The sequence below is a fragment of the Raphanus sativus genome, unplaced genomic scaffold (genome assembly GCF_000801105.2).
Source record: "Raphanus sativus cultivar WK10039 unplaced genomic scaffold, ASM80110v3 Scaffold0010, whole genome shotgun sequence".
NCBI classification, from domain to species: Eukaryota; Viridiplantae; Streptophyta; class Magnoliopsida; order Brassicales; family Brassicaceae; genus Raphanus; species Raphanus sativus.
In genome coordinates this window covers 1-17,462 of record NW_026615336.1, presented here as the reverse complement: position 1 = coordinate 17,462, position 17,462 = coordinate 1, and the positions used below count along the sequence as shown (strand labels likewise).

Genomic DNA, 17,462 nt, shown 5'->3' with positions numbered 1-17,462 from the left:
GCCTTGAAATTTTTTGACCAAATATCTAATTACTGGTTGAAGTTTTTAAAAGAGTGAAGGGTAATACCATGTCAGGAAAACAAACAACGAATAACTGATTCATCAAGAAGCTGAGTTCTGGCCAATAACAACATATATACACGATGCATAATCTAGCTCTCACTGTAAAGAACTTAAAAATAGAAGACTAATGATTCTAGTTAGCAATGTAATGTTAACTCTTGCTCTGAGAGTAAAAGAGTTCTGCAGCTGTTAAGCGATCACACGGTTCCCAACACTCTTATCCACTCGCTTGTTACGCAAAAGAAGCAACAAAATGGCGTGGACTGATGGATGGAGATCGCCTACATGCATCAGATGAAGAGGGATCTCAGGGATGTTTTTATATGACTGAAGAGTGGAGAGATGTTCTTCCTTTACCATCAACTAGTGTTCCCAAACGTAAGGATAGTTACCAAAAAGCTCTCTATAGGATACGTACGGAAGATAGAAGACAGATTATCTCAAGTCTGGTTTTATTAGCCAACGTGTTAATGTGTGGAGGATCGAGGATGGCTAACTAACAACATGAGTTTTTCTTCCTCTTTCTCATCCTATCTTAAGATTACTAAAAACTTGTTCCATACAAAATAATATTAACTCTCTGAAATTTAAGAAAGAAATTCACAATAGAACATGATTTCGTTTGTTCAACCATCATTTTCCTTAGTTCAACCATCATTTTATTTATTATATTACATATCTAGAGTATTATGTTCGAATTGTCACAACTGAAACAAAAACAACAAACATATTAAAAAAAAAGATGGAACAAGCATTGTTATGTGGTTAGCAGGATCAGTCCTAGACTTGGGTGGCTGCAGCTTCTTGTACTTCAACAGCCGCCTCGGTCTCTGCTTTAGCTACTTCCTCAGGGGTCTTGCCATTGGTCACAGGTGGCACCAGAGAGTCGAACTTGTCTGATTTCCCCAACACAATCTCAATCTGCGTAAAACAATAACACAAAAGAGAGAATTGTAAAATAAGAAGTCTGAGATTTGTAAAATAAGAAGTCAAAATGTTACAAAGGGAGATGCTAAACTTGCCTTTGCTTTCTGAACCATCTTTCCTTTGGTCTCATCCTTCATTCCCACAGTGGATGTCAACACTTCTGAACAATGATAAAAGAAAAAAAAAAGATTCTTGAATTAGATTAAAAGCTTTTTATCATATCATGAAATAAAGAAAGATAGAGAGACTTTCAACTTACTCTTCTCTGTAGCCAATCCATTGTTCTTCAAGATCTCAGAGATTGTTACAACCGTCGTAATTGCTATGCGCCAAATCAAACAGTTCAACGTAAATACACAAAGAGGAGAGACCAGTATCCAACCTTTCGTCAACAAGATTTTAAGTTATAATGAAAAATGTATATTATTACCCATTCCGAGTGCAGAGAGTTCAACCTCATTGTGTTGCTGAATGTACCTCTGCATTCACACAAAAATTGATTCAGAAACTGCTCTATTTTGGAATACAAAACGATCGTTCATGAATATCATACTATATAACTAGTCGATAAACAGATCGAAAACAAGATCTGGCAGGCAAACAACCCTAGATCCGGTGCGAAATTTTCGATTCAGATTCAAGAGGTTTTTAACAAAATACCTTGGCGAGATTAACGTAGAAGAACAGTGGCTTCTTCGTGTTGGAAACTTGAATCCTGTTCTTCTTGTGAGTCTCCGTCTTTGCTGGCGTGAGGATGATGTTTATCTCCGGTGCTGTGATCGGTGCAGGGGCCGGTGTCGCTATTTGCATCGCCATCTTCTTCTTGGATCACCCTCGTTCTTTCAGTTTCTTCTCTATCTCTGCGTTAAACTTCTCTTTGATAGCGGGAATATTAGAAAACCGTTATGAGGCCTAGGGGCATTTTATATAGCAGCGTGAAGCCAACGAGATGTCGACACGTGTTTGTCTTCGAGTTGGTTTGTTGACCGAGTAAGAGGGAAAAGACGGGAAAGACGGATTGGTTCCATTCATTCATCTCCTTTCGAGTGATAACCCCTATCATTCTGACATATTTACCCTTTTGGGTTTTGTACTTTTTACAAAACTAAACGTGGGCCTACCAATGTGCTTACGTAAATGGGCTTGCGCTATATTTTTTTTGATAGAAATTACACAGATATTTAACGGTTTAAATTTGACTCTACAGACTGCAATCAAATCGTAAGTGTGTATGGTTTTATTACGCAGTCACATTTATTCTTGTTTTGAACATCCATTAGTGGTATGCGTACTACAGTCTCTAACACCAATAGTAACGAGATGGTCCCTATCCACAATACACATATCAATCTCTCGCTGTTGGTTAGCATTTTCGAAGCATAAAAATAGAAAATCTTGTTTGTTGGACTAACCGGCTGATTTGTAAAAAAATTTGCCTCCAAAAAATAAAGGTTTTCTAGTTTTGAGTTGTGACGTGGGTCTTACGTCTTTTCAAATTTAAACATGAGTTGCGAGGGAAAGTATATGAACTAGTCTTGAAGTCTGAACTCGGAAAGGCAGGAAGCATTTTTTTCAAAGCTTCCTGTGAAGCCCCGAGCTCGAGAAGGTAATTTTGAACCATTTTCGGCCAGAGCTCAGTCATTCTTCTTGTGACAAAGTAGCTTATGTTCCAAGTATCTTTCTAGCTTCTTTTGATCCGTCCCAAGTCGACAAAACTCATCCTTTCTCTGAGAAAAAGCTTCAGCGTCGCATTCGTCTCGTGAAGAGATTCTGAAGACAGCCTAACCGGAACCGATACAGCACAGAAACAGTTCAGTTCAGAGTAAAAACGATCCCGGGAACAACACTAATGATGTCCACGAAGACCCTGTTCCAGATCATGCAACGGTAAAACTGGATTGAAACCAGTCAAAGAGTCCTTAGAGGAAGCTTGCGAGGGTTGAAATGATTATGATTGATGTTCACCGGAATATTATATTATGTTTTGACTCAACTGACTGGACCTGAAGATTGACATGGCTTGTATCAACGGTGGCTAAACGTTGAGTGAAGCTAACAAGCTTCGTTTTTTTTTAAATTTATATTTTGAGTGATAAAGAGTGTTGGCTAGACAGATCTTCATATATCATCATCAGTTGTAAAATTCAATAGTCAATACGCAAGAGGCGTTGTAATGAAAACTTACTCTTGCTTACAAGATCGTTTTTGATTAAAGTAAATTCAGTTTCCACATGAGACTCACCTTCTTAAGGCCATTTTCGCATCCAACTTTATTTTTTGCCGTGAAGATTTTAATTGCACACAGAAACAGACTTTTATGCGAATTTGTTTTTTAAGAGGTTCACCTTGGAAAATCCCAAATATTAAAAACCACATTGCAAAGAAATACTTGAATACAAAGGGATGAATTGGAATGGCCGTGAAAAGTGAGGGACTTATTTGCAAATCTCCCAACTCCGTAAAGATATATATTAGGGTTTCGTTTTGTTTTGGTCAAAAGATAGAATCATAGATCCATGAAAAGAGCTAGGAGGAAGAAGAAGATCGAGATCAACCAGCAACGTTTAACAAAGAAAGAAGATGAAAACGATCCGTTTTCGATAATTACTCTGGATCTAGTAGTAGAGATACTCCTGAAAGTTCCGACCAAATCTGTAGCCAGCCTTGTCTTGGTTTCAAAACAATGGTTATCCTTAATTCGTGGCAAAGATTTTATCAATCTGTACCTGGCCCGATCTTCACCTCGTCTTCTTTTAGTAGTCTTCGCCAATAACGAGGAAGAGCAGTTCTTACAAACCTGCTCTCAGGTTGATCCATCATCTGATAGTCATAGGCTAAACATAACTCTAGATAAGAACCAAGTGGTTGGTTTTTCTCCACCAATCCGCGGTTTGGTCTGCCGTCAAATGGATTCTAAAGTGAGGATTGCAAACCCTAGCACGGGCCAGTTCGTAACGTTACCTAGAGTCAAAACTACAAGAAAAGGTATATTATCCCTTTTTGGGTATGATCCAGTGAATGATGTATACAAAGTGTTGTGCATGACGATACTGCAAGGTCGTCAAAGACGTGAATCACAAGTTGTGTCCGAGGAGCATCAAGTGTACACTCTAGGAGGTCAACGAAAATGGAGAATGATTGAATGTAAGCATCCTCATCTTCCTCCTCCTCTTAATGTTGTCACTAAAGGGATATGCATAAATGGGATACTATATTATTACGCTTGGATAAAAAGTGAAGCATCCTTGATAAGCTTTGATCTGATATCTGAAGAGTTTAATGCCATTAAGTTACCTGAGGATATCCCATGCGTGGTGAATTACATTGGAAAGGTAGCTATAGCGAGTTGGCCTACCCGTAATGGCGAAGTTCACCTGTGGATTCTAGAAGATGCCGATAAACAAGAATGGTCAAAAGTTTCAATCGTTGTTCCTTCTTGGATAGATTTAATTGACATTCATCACGGATACAGATTCAGGGGTACACTTAGTACTGGCGAGCTTATATTTTCACCTTGGACCTTTCCCATTAACCCGTTCTATTTCATCAGTTACAATCTCAAGGAAAACATTGCCAAGAAAGTTGTGGTTAAAGTACTTGGAGAACCCGAAGCTTCTCGCACAATCTATTTTGATCATGTAGAGAGTCCTATATTCTGTCAAATGTAAGTTAATCCTTTTGGTGTTGCCTTTCTTTTTAAATTTGGTTTATATTTGGAGACGAAAAAAGTTTGTAATCTAGTATACGGGAAAGAGCAGTTCTTACAAACCTGCTCCCAGGTTGATCCATCTTCTAATGATCATCGTCATAGGTTAAACATAACTCAACACCGTATGCATGTGTATGCTTTTTCTCCACCCATACGCGGCTTGATCTGCCGTCAAATGGATTCTAAAGTGGTGATTGCAAACCCTGGCACGGGCCAGATCTTGACGTTACCTAGAGTCAAAACTATTAGAAGAGGTATATTATCCTTTTTAGGGTATGATCCAGTGAATGATCTATATAAAGTTTTGTGCATGACGGTACTAGGAGGTCATCAAAGACGTCCACAAGTTGTGTCAGAGGAGCATCAAGTGTACACTCTAGGAGGAGGCCAACAAAAATGGAGAATGATTGAATGTGAGCATCCTCATCTTCCTCCTCCTTCTTATTTATCTACTAAAGGTATATGCATAAATGGGATACTATATTATTATGCTTGGATACAAAATGAAGGAGCCTTGATAAGCTTTGATCTGATCTCTGAAGAGTTTAATGCCATTAAGTTACCTGAGGATATCAAATGCGTAGTGAACTACAATGGAAAGATAGCTATAGCGAGTTTGACTACCATTAACGGTGAGGTTCACATATGGGTTCTAGAAGATGCCAGTAAACAAGAATGGTCAAAAGTTTCTTTCGTTGTCCCTTCTTGGATAGATTTAGTTGGAAAGAATGGATTCAGGTTCAGGGGTACACTTAGTACTGGCGAGCTTATATTTTCACCGACTAGTTGCATTAAGCCGTTCTATTTCATCAGTTACAATCTCAAGGAAAACAATGCTAAGAAAGTTGTGGTTGAAGGAATTGGATATCCCTATGGTTCTCTCGAAGTCTATTTTAATCATGTAGAGAGTCCTGTGTTTCTGTCAAATTAAGTTTATCCGTTTTGTGTTGTTTGTGTGGGCCTTGACTATTTTACATTTGATTTTCTTAATTGATTTACATTTTGAAGATGAATATTAGCTTTGTGTTGGCTATAGTTGGATCTTCATCCACATTTTGATTTTATATTTGTACCTTTCGTTTCGTAAAGAATAAGTTATTGACAATTTGAAGAGGATACCTGAAGATGTCCAGAGTTGTAGAAGAGTCAGATAGCGGTACACTTGACTTGCGTGTTCTAACAACTAACAATGTATGATCGTTTTGGTTGCCTTTTGACCTTTGCTTTGTTCCCATTTGTTCTAGCATTTTTGTTTTTTTTTTCTCTGCGAAACAATTGGTCTTAGCTCCTGTATAATCTAGTATACAAGATCGTTCTCACTCCAGTTGTAAAACTCAATACGCAAGAGCGTTGTGATGAAAACTTGATCTAGCATATATACAAGATCGTTTTTAATAATAAAAGTGACAGTTCAAGGAAAAGGGAAAAAACATCTTGATGAAGGGTTAGGAACTTGCTTTGGGACAAGAGATTCTTCTACAGCATGCAAAATGCAAATTTTCCATTTATTATATTTTCATTCTTTTGATTCTTTAGCTAATCAAGTAATCAACAATAGCTGTGACAAAAAAAAAGTAATCAACAATAGATGCACATGATGTACCTCATGCTTTGATTGAATAAATTTCACTCATTCTAAAATAAAGTGGCTACACTCACCTTCTTCAGGACATTTTAGTCTCTGCCAAAACCATAGGCAGATATTGAAATTTTCCATTGCATGACTTTCTGGATTGTTGTGACGAAACTGACAATTTTCTTATAAAAAGTTTCACTTTGCAAATTCCTAACTATTAAACCCCACATTGCAAAGAAGTACTTGAATACAAAGGGATACTGGAATGGCCGTGAAAAGTGAGGGTTTTATTTGCAAAGTCTCTCGAAGACATTAGGGTTTTGTTTTGTTTTGGCAAAGATATTAGTGTTGTTACTAGTGAATTTTTTTTCAAAAAGGAACAAGACACAGAACCATGAAAAGAGCCAAGAGGAAAGAGACGACCAGGACCAATCAACAATGTCTTACGAAGAAAGAAGATGAAAACAATCAGTCTTCCATTGTTCCTATGGATCTCATAATAGAGATACTCCTCAAAGTTCCGACCGAATCCATAGCTCGGTTTGTCTTAGTTTCAAAACAATGGTCATCTATAATCCGAGGCAAAGAGTTCACAAATCTGTACATAGCTCGATCTTCCACTAGGATGCGTCTTCTTTTCACAGTCCAGATGCTTGAAGAGCAGTTCCTACAATCCTGCTCCCAAAATGATCCATCTTCTGATCGTCATAGGCTAAACATAACTCCATATAATCATGTGTTTGCTTATTCACCACCCATCCGCGGCTTGATCTGCCGTCCAATGGATTTGAAAGTCCTGGTTGCTAACCCTAGCACGGGCCAGCTCTTCACGTTACCTAGAGTCAAAACTAATAGAAGAGGTGTATTATCTTTCTTAGGGTATGATCCAGTGAATGATGTATACAAAGTGTTGTGCATGACTGTACTACGAGTTCATCAAGAACGAGGATCACGAGTTGTATCTGAAGAGCATCAAGTGTACACTCTAGGAGTAGGTCAACGAAAATGGAGAATGGTTGAATGTAAGCATCCACATCTTCCTCCTACTCGTACTAATTTACCTACTAAAGGGCTATGCATAAATGGGATACTGTACTATTATGCTTGGATACAAAATGAAGGAGCCTTGATAAGCTTCGATCTGATATCTGAAGAGTTTAACGTCATTAAGTTACCTGTGGATAACCCTTGCATAGTGAACTACACTGGAAAGTTAGCTATAGCGGGTGGAATTAATAATGACGGTGCACTTGACCTGTGGGTTCTTGAAGATGCCAGCAAGCAAGAATGGTTCAAAGTTTCAATCGTTGTTCCTTCTTGGAGAGATTTAGCTGGAACTAATATTGGATATTTCAGGTTCAGGGGTACACTTAGTACCGGTGAACTTATGTTTTCAACGCCCAGTTGCGTTAACTACTATTTCATTAGTTACAATCCTAAAGAAAACAATGCCAAGAAAGTTGTGGTTGAAGGTATTGGAGATCCCTATAATTATCTTGAAGTATATTTTGATCATGTAGACAGTCCTATGTTTCTGTCATTGTAAGTTAATCCTCTTGTGTTGCTTTTCATTTGAAGATCTCGGACAAATAGTAGTTAATTATGTGTGGACCTGGCTGTTTTTTTTTTAATTTTATTTACATTTTGAAGAGGGGAAATAGTTTTTGTGTTGTCAAGGATATTAACCCGTTGATAAAAGTAATCTTCTCATCACTTTTTTTTTGTTCAAGGCCCAATGTCCCATGCAAGTAAGATCTCTAGTAGTCTATGGAATGCTTATGATTTGATCAAAAGTAAGCAAGTTCCTTATACTATGCATATGAAATGCTTATGATTATGATCAAAAGTAAGTAAGCAAGTTATTGCTTTTTAAGCTTTGTGTTATAAATAAAATAATGTGTCTGTGTCTGTGTATATGACTATATGTTTCCACATTGATTCAGATCTCATCTTTCAGCCATGGAAGCCTCATTTAATATATTTTCATTTGCAATATAAAGAAGCTATCAACCGTATATAATATATTGCTATACATCTATATAAGAAAAGAAAACGGCTGAAGCCAGACTGTTGATGCTTGTTGGTACTGCCACAGAAACCGAGTTCCAAGTGCTCTTGTAACTCATGCCAAGTGGGATATACAATTTTAACGTTGCTTTCACTCGGAGTAAAAAATTTGGAGCCAGTTATGCATCTAGCGTTGAACGTTCAGAGAAGAGATTGGTGTATTTAGTACAAAACAAGCAGTCAGGGGGTATTTAGTACAACTAATGTAATGGGAGTATGTTTTGTAATAATTAATATAGTGCGAGGGTGTAAAATTCAAAATTTATTGAAAGTAAAAAAATAAAAAAAAATCACCTCTGGAATCTTCTTAAAAACCTAGAAAGCCTACGAGCTTCTTCAGATTCCTCCTGATAATCAGACACGAACTCTTGTTTCGCCGAACGAACAGAACTAACTCCGACACAACAAACCCACTTCAAAGTTTCGTTATTCCATCCGAAAAGTAAGCTTAGTTGTCTAACATGGCTCCTGATGCTTCTACTGCTCTTGCAGGTCTGCTCTCTCTCTCTTCCTTCTTCTATATGTTAGAAAGATGTATCAATCTCTTAACTTTGAATGCATAGAGATTGGTTTTGATACTTGTCTTTAGTTCAATTGATCTGATGAATAAAGTTCACTTTTTTAAACTGGCTCTGTTCTGGTATTGAAGAGTGTATAAGTCTTTTAAGTCTCTAAATTTTTGTTCTTTGATTTGTTACTTCAGCGAGGGAGAAAGTTCAGCAGTTCCTGAACGCAGCTATTACTGGAAACCTTGAGTTCCTTAAGAGTGAGTTCGTTAATCACATTAACTCCCTTATCTTATGTTTCATCTGTTTGGGCTCTGATGTAACTTCTCCAAGCAGATGTTGCTAAGCAGCTTGATGAAGGAAAAGGCTTGAAGAAAACTGTGGAGAGTGTCAAAGACGCTAACAAACGTGGTGCGCTTCACTTCGCCGCGAGGGAAGGCCAAACTGAGATATGCAGATATCTCCTTGAAGAGCTGAAACTCGACGCCGACACAAAAGATGAAGCTGGTTCGTTGTTTCCTTCTCTGTTTTGTCACTGCTTTGAAAGTTTATCTGTGAGATTGTGTGATGAGATTGTGATGATGTTGGCAGGGGATACTCCACTTGTTCATGCTGCGAGGCAAGGACAGATTGATACGGCTAAGTATCTTTTAGACCACGGAGCGGATCCTAATATCGCTAGTGAGCTAGGCGCTACTGCATTGCATCATGCAGCTGGGACAGGTTTGGTTTGTTGATTACTCCTTTGTTTTAATTTCCTTTCACTTTCTCAGGCCATGAAGTGTTGTGTGTTTTGCTTATCATTAGGTGAAATCGAGTTGCTGAAGGAACTGCTTTCTAGAGGTGTTCCTGTTGATTCTCAAAGCGAGTCTGGCACGCCGTTGATATGGGCTGCTGGCCATGACCAGAAAGATGCAGTACAAGTCTTGTTACAACACAATGCTAATGTAAACTTATGTGTATATCTTTAGTTTTAGTTTCCATCTAAACCGTATTGGTCAATGAAACCTTAAAGTTTGTTTGGTTTTAATGACTTTGCAGCCTAACGCTGAGACTGAAGATAATGTCACACCACTGTTATCTGCAGTTGCAGCTGGTTCTGTGGCTTGCTTAGAGCTCTTGGTCAAGGTTTGAGAGATGTTCCTAACTCGTAGTGTTGTCTAGTTTCGGTTGTTATACATCTCATATTGTTAATTACAGGCAGGTGCCAAGGCTAATGTGTTTGCTGGTGGTGCAACTCCGTTGCACATTGCTGCTGATATTGGAGATCTCGAGTTAATCAACTGTTTACTTAAAGCCGGAGCTGATCCTAATCAGAAAGACGAGGAAGGCAACAGACCATTAGAAGTTGCAGCTTTAAGAGAGAACAGGAAGATTGTTGAGACTCTCTTCCCCTTGACAACAAAACCTGAATCTGTTTCAGATTGGTCAGTAGATGGAGTTCTCGCTCACACGGAATCAAACAAAGAACAAGAGGACAAGAGCTCAAGGAAGGCCAAATCTGGAGAGAGTGGGATCAAGAAAGACAACCTTCCTGAGGTCTCTCCAGAAGCAAAGGCTAAAGCAGCAGAAGCTAAAGCGAGAGGACAAGACGCTTTCCACAGAAAGGATTACCAGATGGCCATTGACGCCTACACACAAGTATTCATTCAACACTAAAACTATTTTTCTGAGTTCTTTATTTTTTAAGTGCAATTTTTGTGATTTTGTGGCGTTTTCTTTGGAACCAAGGCTATTGATTTTGACCCTACGGATCATACTTTGTTCTCAAACCGAAGCATCTGCTGGTTGCGATTAGGACAAGCTGAGCATGCCTTGTCTGACGCCAAAGCATGCAGAGAACTAAAACCTGATTGGCCTAAAGCTTGTTTCAGAGAAGGGGCGGCTCTTCGTTTGCTACAGGTAAATTAAAAAGCCTTTAGTTTTTGAAAGTTGAGAGAGTATAGTTTCACTGAGTTTTATCAATGAATCTTGCAGCGGTTTGATGAGGCAGCCAATGCTTTTTACGAGGGAGTGTTGCTTAGCCCTGAAAGCAAAGAGCTCATTGATGCTTTCAGGTTTGTTTGAAAACCCTTTATATGATGTTTTGACTTTTTAACCGGTTTTTATCAGTTTATAACTTATGTGTGTGTGTTTCTCTCTCTTTGTTGTACAGAGAAGCTGTAGATGCCGGAAGGAAGTTTCATGGCAAGGACAAGATTACAGACAAATCATAAGATGTTCAAGAGATGTGTCTATTTAGTATCTGTGAAGTTTTGATTTTGCTTCTTACCTTGGTGACTTGGTCTCTTCCTTATGCAGTTGTCTATTTTTTTAACTTAAATGTGCTAAAAACTTCAGGAACAAAGTTTTGTTTGTGCTTGGATTTGGTTTAAGGTTATAAATTTACAAACAAGTTAATGCATGTTTTTGGTGTATTAATCAATAGTAAGATCAAATTTATCAAGAAATGACATGAATAGATTTAAACAAATACTATCATCGTTGTCATCACCTATTGTTTGTTTGAGACAATTGATTATGGATGACAGCGTAAAGCATCAAATAATGGAGCATGCATATATTAAAGACATTGTTAATTTTATTTTGTAATTCATTGCAAATATTGTTCCCCAACAAGTCTACATTGTCCACATGCTCTGGCCCGTTCCACTGTCACACATTACCTTGATCTATTTAATGTTTTTTTCATAAATGTTTCAACGAAAACATACCCAAAAATTAGAGTAAATGTAATACAGTATTCAAGAACATTGATATGACTGAAAATGGGTTATTTGTTAGTGTTTACTCTACGAATTTGTAATGATACTATAAATTAATTAGGTGAATGTAGAAACTAAGTACTCATTTGGAAATTAACTAATTAAAAATAAATCTTAAGATCAACGTATAATTTACTGTATTGATTGCTATAAAAATGTATGGGTGGATGATCGAAGATATGTAAACACTAACTGTAACTTGTAGTAGCCAAAATTATACACACGAAAAAATTGGAGAAACTTTTTTTTTTTACGATCATCAACTTTTTCATGTCATTTAACGATCTAACTTATTAAAATAAATAAACATATACAGTAGAAAGATAAATAAAAATGGCCAGAATGAAATAAAGCATATATTGCAGAAAAAAAAACAAATAATGAAATACACTAGGGTATATGATGTCTTAGTATCACGTAAATGTAACACATTCGATGTCTTAGGGTTTATATACCATATAGACAATACAATAATGCACAAAAACAAAAGTTGTCCAAAAACGGAAATATATAGATGCAACCTAATAAAATATACATATTTATATATGTATTATATAAGATGATACATAACAAAAAAGGGTTAAATTTAAAAATGTAGTTCATCAAAATATTATTTTATACGCAAACTCTCTGCTCGGAACGGTAACTCGAGCCGGTTTGGCTTTTCTCTGTTTGAGATATCCAACCGGATCTAACCGGTCTTTGTTGCCTTTTTGGGGCAATCACTCAGCTTCTGTTCTTGCATTTTTCTAAAGCCCTTGGAGCTGCAATCAATAGAAACTAGATTAACAAACAAAAATGCACATAATCTTATGGTATATATAGTAAATTTTGGATTAAGAATACTAACCAAGTCCTTTTGCTTCTGACCCCTTCATAATTCTTATGCGTTTGCATGAATCAACAAACATCCTAAAAATAGCCCAAACAAAACGTAATTAATATTTGTCTATAGCTGCAACATAAATTAATAAATTATGTAAATATAAATTAATTAATACTCACTCCCATGGTACATCTCCTACAAGCATCCAGTCTCCATCTTTATCTTCATAAGTTGGAACGTAATCTGATCCGTTCAAAAGATCGATTAATTTACTCTCATTCATAAAATCTTTCATTCCCTGTGGTCCATAATTGCCTGTAAAGAAAGTTTACAATATAGTATTAAATAAAGAATTGAAGACATTTTATAGTGGATTGTGTTTTAAATAGTATTTACCTATGGTAAAAGAGCTGAACATTTTGCTTAAGGCGTCGGAGAGATCTTGGTAAGTTTTGTAGAGTTTCAAATCAATTTTTCTTAGGTACGGTGCACCGTCCATGCTAACCTTCACGTAAGCTGCGGTAGCACAAGCGGAGGCAGAGGAGGTAACTCCGCTGCTTCCGGAAGTCTTTTCCTCTGCTTGGATGGTATCTCCGGTGGTTGGCTTTTGGCATGACATCACGTTCTTCCGGAAAGATCGTACCGGCGGCCATCCCACAACTTGTGCCCTGAAATTCCACAATTTTAGTAAATTGTTAATTTCAGTTATATTAATCAATGTGTTTTATATAGTTGCTTCACACGTGTTAGATGCTAGGTGGATCTAGTCGTCAGTATCAGTTTAACTTTTTATCTTTTTCTCAAGTATATAAAGTAAAGATTCCTTATGTTTTGTATTTTTCTTAATTCTTCCCGACCAAAAACCTAAACATGCACTCACATCCTAGCTAGGGAAGGTTATTTACAAATCAAATATAAATAAACCTTCGCAAAGCTATTGAAAACATGGAGCAAAACTAAAGAAAAGAGATGAAAAATCACAACCATATGAGCTTTTTTTCTGGCATAATGTTACTCTAATTAGCTTACTCATTCAGCGTGTGTTAAAGCCTATGTTTCCATCTCTAGCTAAACCATGACCGGATCGTATCATCTAATTTTACAGAGTCTATCCACAAATAATCTAATTATCTCAACCCATATAAGTAAAGAGTCGCCAATATATATAAAGTAAATTAACATAAATAGAAATATAGATTAAAATTAGTTTCTTACTTGGCCGGTGGTTTTAAGACCTTCTCCTTCATATTCTCTAAATCAACTTCGGAAACTGAATCCACAGCCGTCGATGAAAGGTTCAACTTGAGATCAACAGTCTCAGAAAATCCTCTTTTCCCATTATTCTTCACAGTCATGGCTCCTCCGTGATTCTCACCCGGCAGCCCTAACCTCAGCTCCGTTGCCTCAAAGTTAATCATCTTACTTAATAAGGATTAGCAACACGTACTATATTAGGTAACCAGAAAACGAATTGGAGACTAAAGATTGTTCTGCTTCTAGGGTTTTAGTTCTTTTTGGAACTAAAACGTTTGAAGGGAGAGAGAAGATTATGAAATGTGTTGAAACTACGAGGGGATACATATTGGATCGTGTGTGGTATAAAATATATATCGAAATTATCAAGCTAATGATTATGTTTTGAACGGTTGTGATGCTGCCACGTAAATGCTGGGATTGGTTGGACCTTCAAGGTAGTTGTCGGGAGAAGATGGTGTCACGAGTGGCGTCATTTTTCTCAGAATAATTGCGGCCAAGCTAGTCGGCAAAGGCCATGTTGGCACAGTTTTTCCTTGTCCCGTATATATCTTTTTTTTTTGAAACTAAACTCCCGTATATATCCATCAAAAGAAAAAACAAGTAATAGAATTATTATGTATTCAACGTTAAATACGAGTTAATTTTAGCTTTTTATCACTACTAGAAATTGTATTTCTCTGGTTTTTAGTACTTTTGGTCAACATGGGTTTTAGTACTTTAATCAAACAGTTTTAAATTTTCAGGACTAAGGCTGTATAGAATTTCATCTACGTTAATACTTCCTCCGTTTCGTTTTATTTGTCGTTCTAAACTTATGTACACATATTAATAAAACATGTGATTTTATATATTTCCAAGATAAAAACACAATTACATATACATCTAACCACATTTCAACCAATAGAAAAATAGACTGGAGAATCTTATTAATATATTTTGTATTAAAATTCTAAAACGACACTTATTTTGAAACGAAAATTTTTTTCCAGAACAACATTTAATGTGAAACGGAGGGAGTATCTATTTTACTAATTAACTGACTTTTCTATGTTTTTGACCCAATTAGCTCTAACTACAATACAGAAGAAAATAAAACCAATAATATTAACAAAAGAGTGTTCTGTCGGAAATTAATTAAAATGGAACAAAATGACAGCTAAGACGATATGGGACCCACATATAGGATATAAATAGAAAGCTGTCAGCTTCAAACATGTGTTTTGATTCAATGGATTCGGTGTCCTTCTTGTAGGACCCGCCATTCCCAAAGGTTTTCAATTGATTGTAGGATTCGTTATTTTACAGTGTTTGATAAATATTTTCATTAAATTTTACCTATTTAGATATAACAAATGATTGAAATATATAAAACTTAAATGTAAAATAAACGAAAGTGTTGTCTGCCATAGCGTTTTCGTACTATACTTCTCACATGTGCCTGTCTTGTTTGTCAAATTATGGATTGTGTAAACTCAAAAGAAAATAGCGGTTAATTAACATTCCTTTGATCGTTGATTAGTATATATATAATATAAAGTTGGGATTAATATATATATAATGATGTATTAAAAATGAGTAACTCGACGGTATATTAAGTGGAGCGTTGTACGACATAGCAAATTAAAAGCAATGTGATTATAGAGCATCTATTCTATGCATGAACCCGTAGAAATAATCAACATTTTACGAACGAGCACAATAATATTAGCGTAAATAAAAAAGTAAATGTCTCACTTGCAAATTATAAAAATATAATATCAATGATCGTCCAACAATCAACATCATTTATTGCTAAACATCATCATGCCCATGTATGATTACGATGGAAGAATCTGACCTAATAAATTGTATGTCAAGTTGACAACGAATTCATCTCGATCTACATTACCAGAATATAATATTTGTATATAAACAATATAATAAGAAAAATCGAATCAGCAAAGACCGCTACTGTTTATTTATCCCTTGTATACATCCCCTCTATAAATGTGAGGTCGAGGAAATAAATGGGACTCTATAAAGACAGAGACGCACCCTCGTGTTGGCTGGGGCCATTGAAAATCATGTCTTGTGTTTCACTGTCCAATAACATTACAAATTCAGACGTGTGTAGTGTTCCTACTAAAATGCCTGAATGGAAAAAAATGCCTGAATGAATATTGGATAATGAATATGGCCTTCGATCAGGCCTGATCGCCTTAAGGTTAAGGCCCCTTAACAGTGGACGTTTTTCACTCCCTTAGTGCCTACATGGGCCGTTGATTAAAGAATTTTTTTGTATTTGGTGAGACATTGAGGAGATGATCTCAAATAGTAATGCCCAACTCATCGATTGTAGTTTCACTTAGTACATCGCCTCCTTAACATGCCAAGAGCAGTCACTAGGTTAAGTCTCTGACCTATTTATTTAACGTGAAAATATATGTAACTGGAAATAATGTTTATTCAGCTTAGAATTCGTTTCGCACTGGTAACAATAGACAATGGAAAGTTTTAAGTCCATTCCATTTTTTTTTAAAAACTTGAAAAAGTAAGTGAAGAAGAAAAGAAACCAGTAACAGAAGACTAGAAACCAAAGTGAAAACAATCATATTATCATTATAACCCCTTTTGGTTTGCTCAGTGATCTTCAATCTTTTTCAAACCCTTCATATCAGTAGTCTCCACCCTGTAAGTAAAGGTATAGAAAGAGCTAAGCGCCTAAGCTGAACAGTCTCTTCAGGTAGTAAACAAAAGTTTTTTTTGAGAGACTTACGTTGAACCGTAGAGAGCGATCTTCTGGACCTTTGTGACCTCAGAACCTGATTGGTTGTCTTCAATGAAGATCGTCAAGCTTTGAATTACATATACATAAAACAGGTTAGGTTACTTCGACCTTGTGATTTTGCTGAGTAAGTATTATAAAACAAAGAACATGATAAAAAAAAAGCCTTTACCTACGAACGTTCTGAAACTTTACATATTTAAGGACCACTGGTTTTCCCTGCAAATGGATTTGAACAGAAAGGTCTCAATCAAAACAGATAGATCATTCACTATATGAATAAAGTTAGATTTCAAAAATGTCTTTATTACCTTGAGGTTTTCTTCAGTTAGTTCAGCGGTGTCACTTGGAGGAAAATCATTGACATTGCTGTATTAAAGAGTTTTAAGTTAATAAACTTGAAAATCATCGAGTTTGATAACGATAAGATAACATTCACATTACCTGAAGCACATGTGCTCTTTGTTTGAGAAAAACTTTACTGTTTTAGGACCTGAAAAGTCAAAAGTTTAATCTCAACGACACAGTTAACAACAACAAGGCAGGACTAAAATCACAATAACCTATATCACATTCAATAATATTAAAAAGCATTTACCATCGTCTTCAGGGCCTTTGATAGCAAAGGAATGTAGTTTGATAACTTGGTTGAAAGGAATATAGATTAGGAGTTGCTCATCAGCATCACTCTCTAAGTTCAAACCTGCATCTTCTCTATACCCCTACACCAAAACCAACAACTAAATCAATCTCATGCTCATAAAAAAAAACAGCAGCAAAAATCAAACAATGTCAAAACTATAATAGTTTTATTTATTTATACAAAACTCGGTTTCTAACTCAAATCATCTTATACAAGTATTCACGCGAACAAAAAAAAAAGTTGGTAATAGAGACAGAGAACTAGTTAATAATAAACTACCTGCTTGAGAGCGTTGGGCAAAGAGTGAGTTGAGCTTTGGTTGAGGCATTGAACACCAGACCAGTCAATGAAATCTAACA

At 36.3% G+C, this 17,462-nt stretch overlaps 6 protein-coding genes across 7 annotated transcripts; 3 read left to right on the top strand and 3 right to left on the bottom strand.

Annotated features, from left to right (window-relative positions):
- Window positions 1-710: 710 nt before the first annotated feature.
- Window positions 711-1,881, bottom strand: LOC108810143 (uncharacterized protein At2g34160). Its single transcript, XM_018582273.2, has 5 exons — window positions 1,651-1,881; window positions 1,421-1,469; window positions 1,250-1,312; window positions 1,086-1,150; window positions 711-984 (listed from the first exon to the last, which is right to left on the bottom strand). Exons 1-5 carry the CDS (start codon window positions 1,804-1,806, stop codon window positions 844-846), a joined length of 474 nt encoding a protein of 157 aa, XP_018437775.1. The 5' UTR covers window positions 1,807-1,881; the 3' UTR covers window positions 711-843.
- Window positions 1,882-3,501: 1,620 nt separating this feature from the next.
- LOC108811071 (F-box/kelch-repeat protein At3g04660-like) lies at window positions 3,502-5,655 on the top strand. Of its 2 annotated transcripts, XM_056995607.1 has the most exons (3): window positions 3,502-4,654; window positions 4,802-4,953; window positions 5,023-5,655. In XM_056995607.1, exons 1-3 carry the CDS (start codon window positions 3,507-3,509, stop codon window positions 5,628-5,630), a joined length of 1,908 nt encoding a protein of 635 aa, XP_056851587.1. In that variant the 5' UTR covers window positions 3,502-3,506; the 3' UTR covers window positions 5,631-5,655. The 2 variants fall into 2 exon arrangements, with proteins under 2 accessions (XP_056851587.1, XP_056851586.1); XM_056995606.1 differs by having other exon boundaries at window positions 4,802-5,655.
- Window positions 5,656-6,662: 1,007 nt separating this feature from the next.
- Window positions 6,663-7,923, top strand: LOC130500673 (F-box/kelch-repeat protein At3g04660-like). Its single transcript, XM_056995610.1, has one exon. The coding sequence runs from the start codon at window positions 6,670-6,672 to the stop codon at window positions 7,819-7,821; it is 1,152 nt and encodes a 383-aa protein (XP_056851590.1). The 5' UTR covers window positions 6,663-6,669; the 3' UTR covers window positions 7,822-7,923.
- A 739-nt stretch (window positions 7,924-8,662) lies between these two features.
- LOC130500678 (uncharacterized) lies at window positions 8,663-11,252 on the top strand. The gene is made up of 10 exons (XM_056995615.1): window positions 8,663-8,834; window positions 9,046-9,108; window positions 9,185-9,355; window positions 9,440-9,571; window positions 9,656-9,795; window positions 9,890-9,976; window positions 10,049-10,489; window positions 10,580-10,750; window positions 10,826-10,905; window positions 11,004-11,252. The coding sequence occupies exons 1-10, from the start codon at window positions 8,804-8,806 to the stop codon at window positions 11,062-11,064; spliced, it is 1,377 nt and encodes a 458-aa protein (XP_056851595.1). The 5' UTR covers window positions 8,663-8,803; the 3' UTR covers window positions 11,065-11,252.
- Window positions 11,253-12,101: 849 nt separating this feature from the next.
- On the bottom strand, window positions 12,102-14,024 carry LOC130500679 (auxin-responsive protein IAA16). The gene is made up of 5 exons (XM_056995616.1): window positions 13,655-14,024; window positions 12,836-13,107; window positions 12,619-12,754; window positions 12,464-12,525; window positions 12,102-12,377 (listed from the first exon to the last, which is right to left on the bottom strand). The coding sequence occupies exons 1-5, from the start codon at window positions 13,855-13,857 to the stop codon at window positions 12,340-12,342; spliced, it is 711 nt and encodes a 236-aa protein (XP_056851596.1). The 5' UTR covers window positions 13,858-14,024; the 3' UTR covers window positions 12,102-12,339.
- A 2,095-nt stretch (window positions 14,025-16,119) lies between these two features.
- LOC130500672 (PITH domain-containing protein At3g04780-like) lies at window positions 16,120-17,457 on the bottom strand (the record flags this gene model as incomplete). The annotated part of the gene is made up of 7 exons (XM_056995609.1): window positions 16,120-16,364; window positions 16,452-16,529; window positions 16,633-16,679; window positions 16,772-16,829; window positions 16,905-16,953; window positions 17,059-17,182; window positions 17,383-17,457. Coding segments are annotated over 7 exons (480 nt in total), but the record flags the coding sequence as incomplete, so codon positions are not given.
- Window positions 17,458-17,462: the final 5 nt, after the last annotated feature.

Coding starts and splice junctions, on each gene's coding strand:
- LOC108810143 (XM_018582273.2), bottom strand. CDS start 1,806: ATGGCGATGCAAATAGCGACACCGGCCCCTGCACCGATCACAGCACCG. Junction 1,151..1,249: donor TGGATTGGCTACAGAGAAGA/GTAAGTTGAAAG, acceptor ATCATTGTTCAG/AAGTGTTGACATCCACTGTG. Junction 985..1,085: donor AGATGGTTCAGAAAGCAAAG/GCAAGTTTAGCA, acceptor TGTTTTACGCAG/ATTGAGATTGTGTTGGGGAA.
- LOC130500673 (XM_056995610.1), top strand. CDS start 6,670: ATGAAAAGAGCCAAGAGGAAAGAGACGACCAGGACCAATCAACAATGT.
- LOC130500679 (XM_056995616.1), bottom strand. CDS start 13,857: ATGATTAACTTTGAGGCAACGGAGCTGAGGTTAGGGCTGCCGGGTGAG. Junction 13,108..13,654: donor GTCTTAAAACCACCGGCCAA/GTAAGAAACTAA, acceptor GTGGAATTTCAG/GGCACAAGTTGTGGGATGGC. Junction 12,526..12,618: donor GTAGGAGATGTACCATGGGA/GTGAGTATTAAT, acceptor GGCTATTTTTAG/GATGTTTGTTGATTCATGCA.
- LOC108811071 (XM_056995606.1), top strand. CDS start 3,507: ATGAAAAGAGCTAGGAGGAAGAAGAAGATCGAGATCAACCAGCAACGT. Junction 4,655..4,801: donor AGTCCTATATTCTGTCAAAT/GTAAGTTAATCC, acceptor TCATCGTCATAG/GTTAAACATAACTCAACACC.
- LOC130500678 (XM_056995615.1), top strand. CDS start 8,804: ATGGCTCCTGATGCTTCTACTGCTCTTGCAG. Junction 9,356..9,439: donor CGACACAAAAGATGAAGCTG/GTTCGTTGTTTC, acceptor TGATGTTGGCAG/GGGATACTCCACTTGTTCAT. Junction 9,572..9,655: donor GCATCATGCAGCTGGGACAG/GTTTGGTTTGTT, acceptor GCTTATCATTAG/GTGAAATCGAGTTGCTGAAG.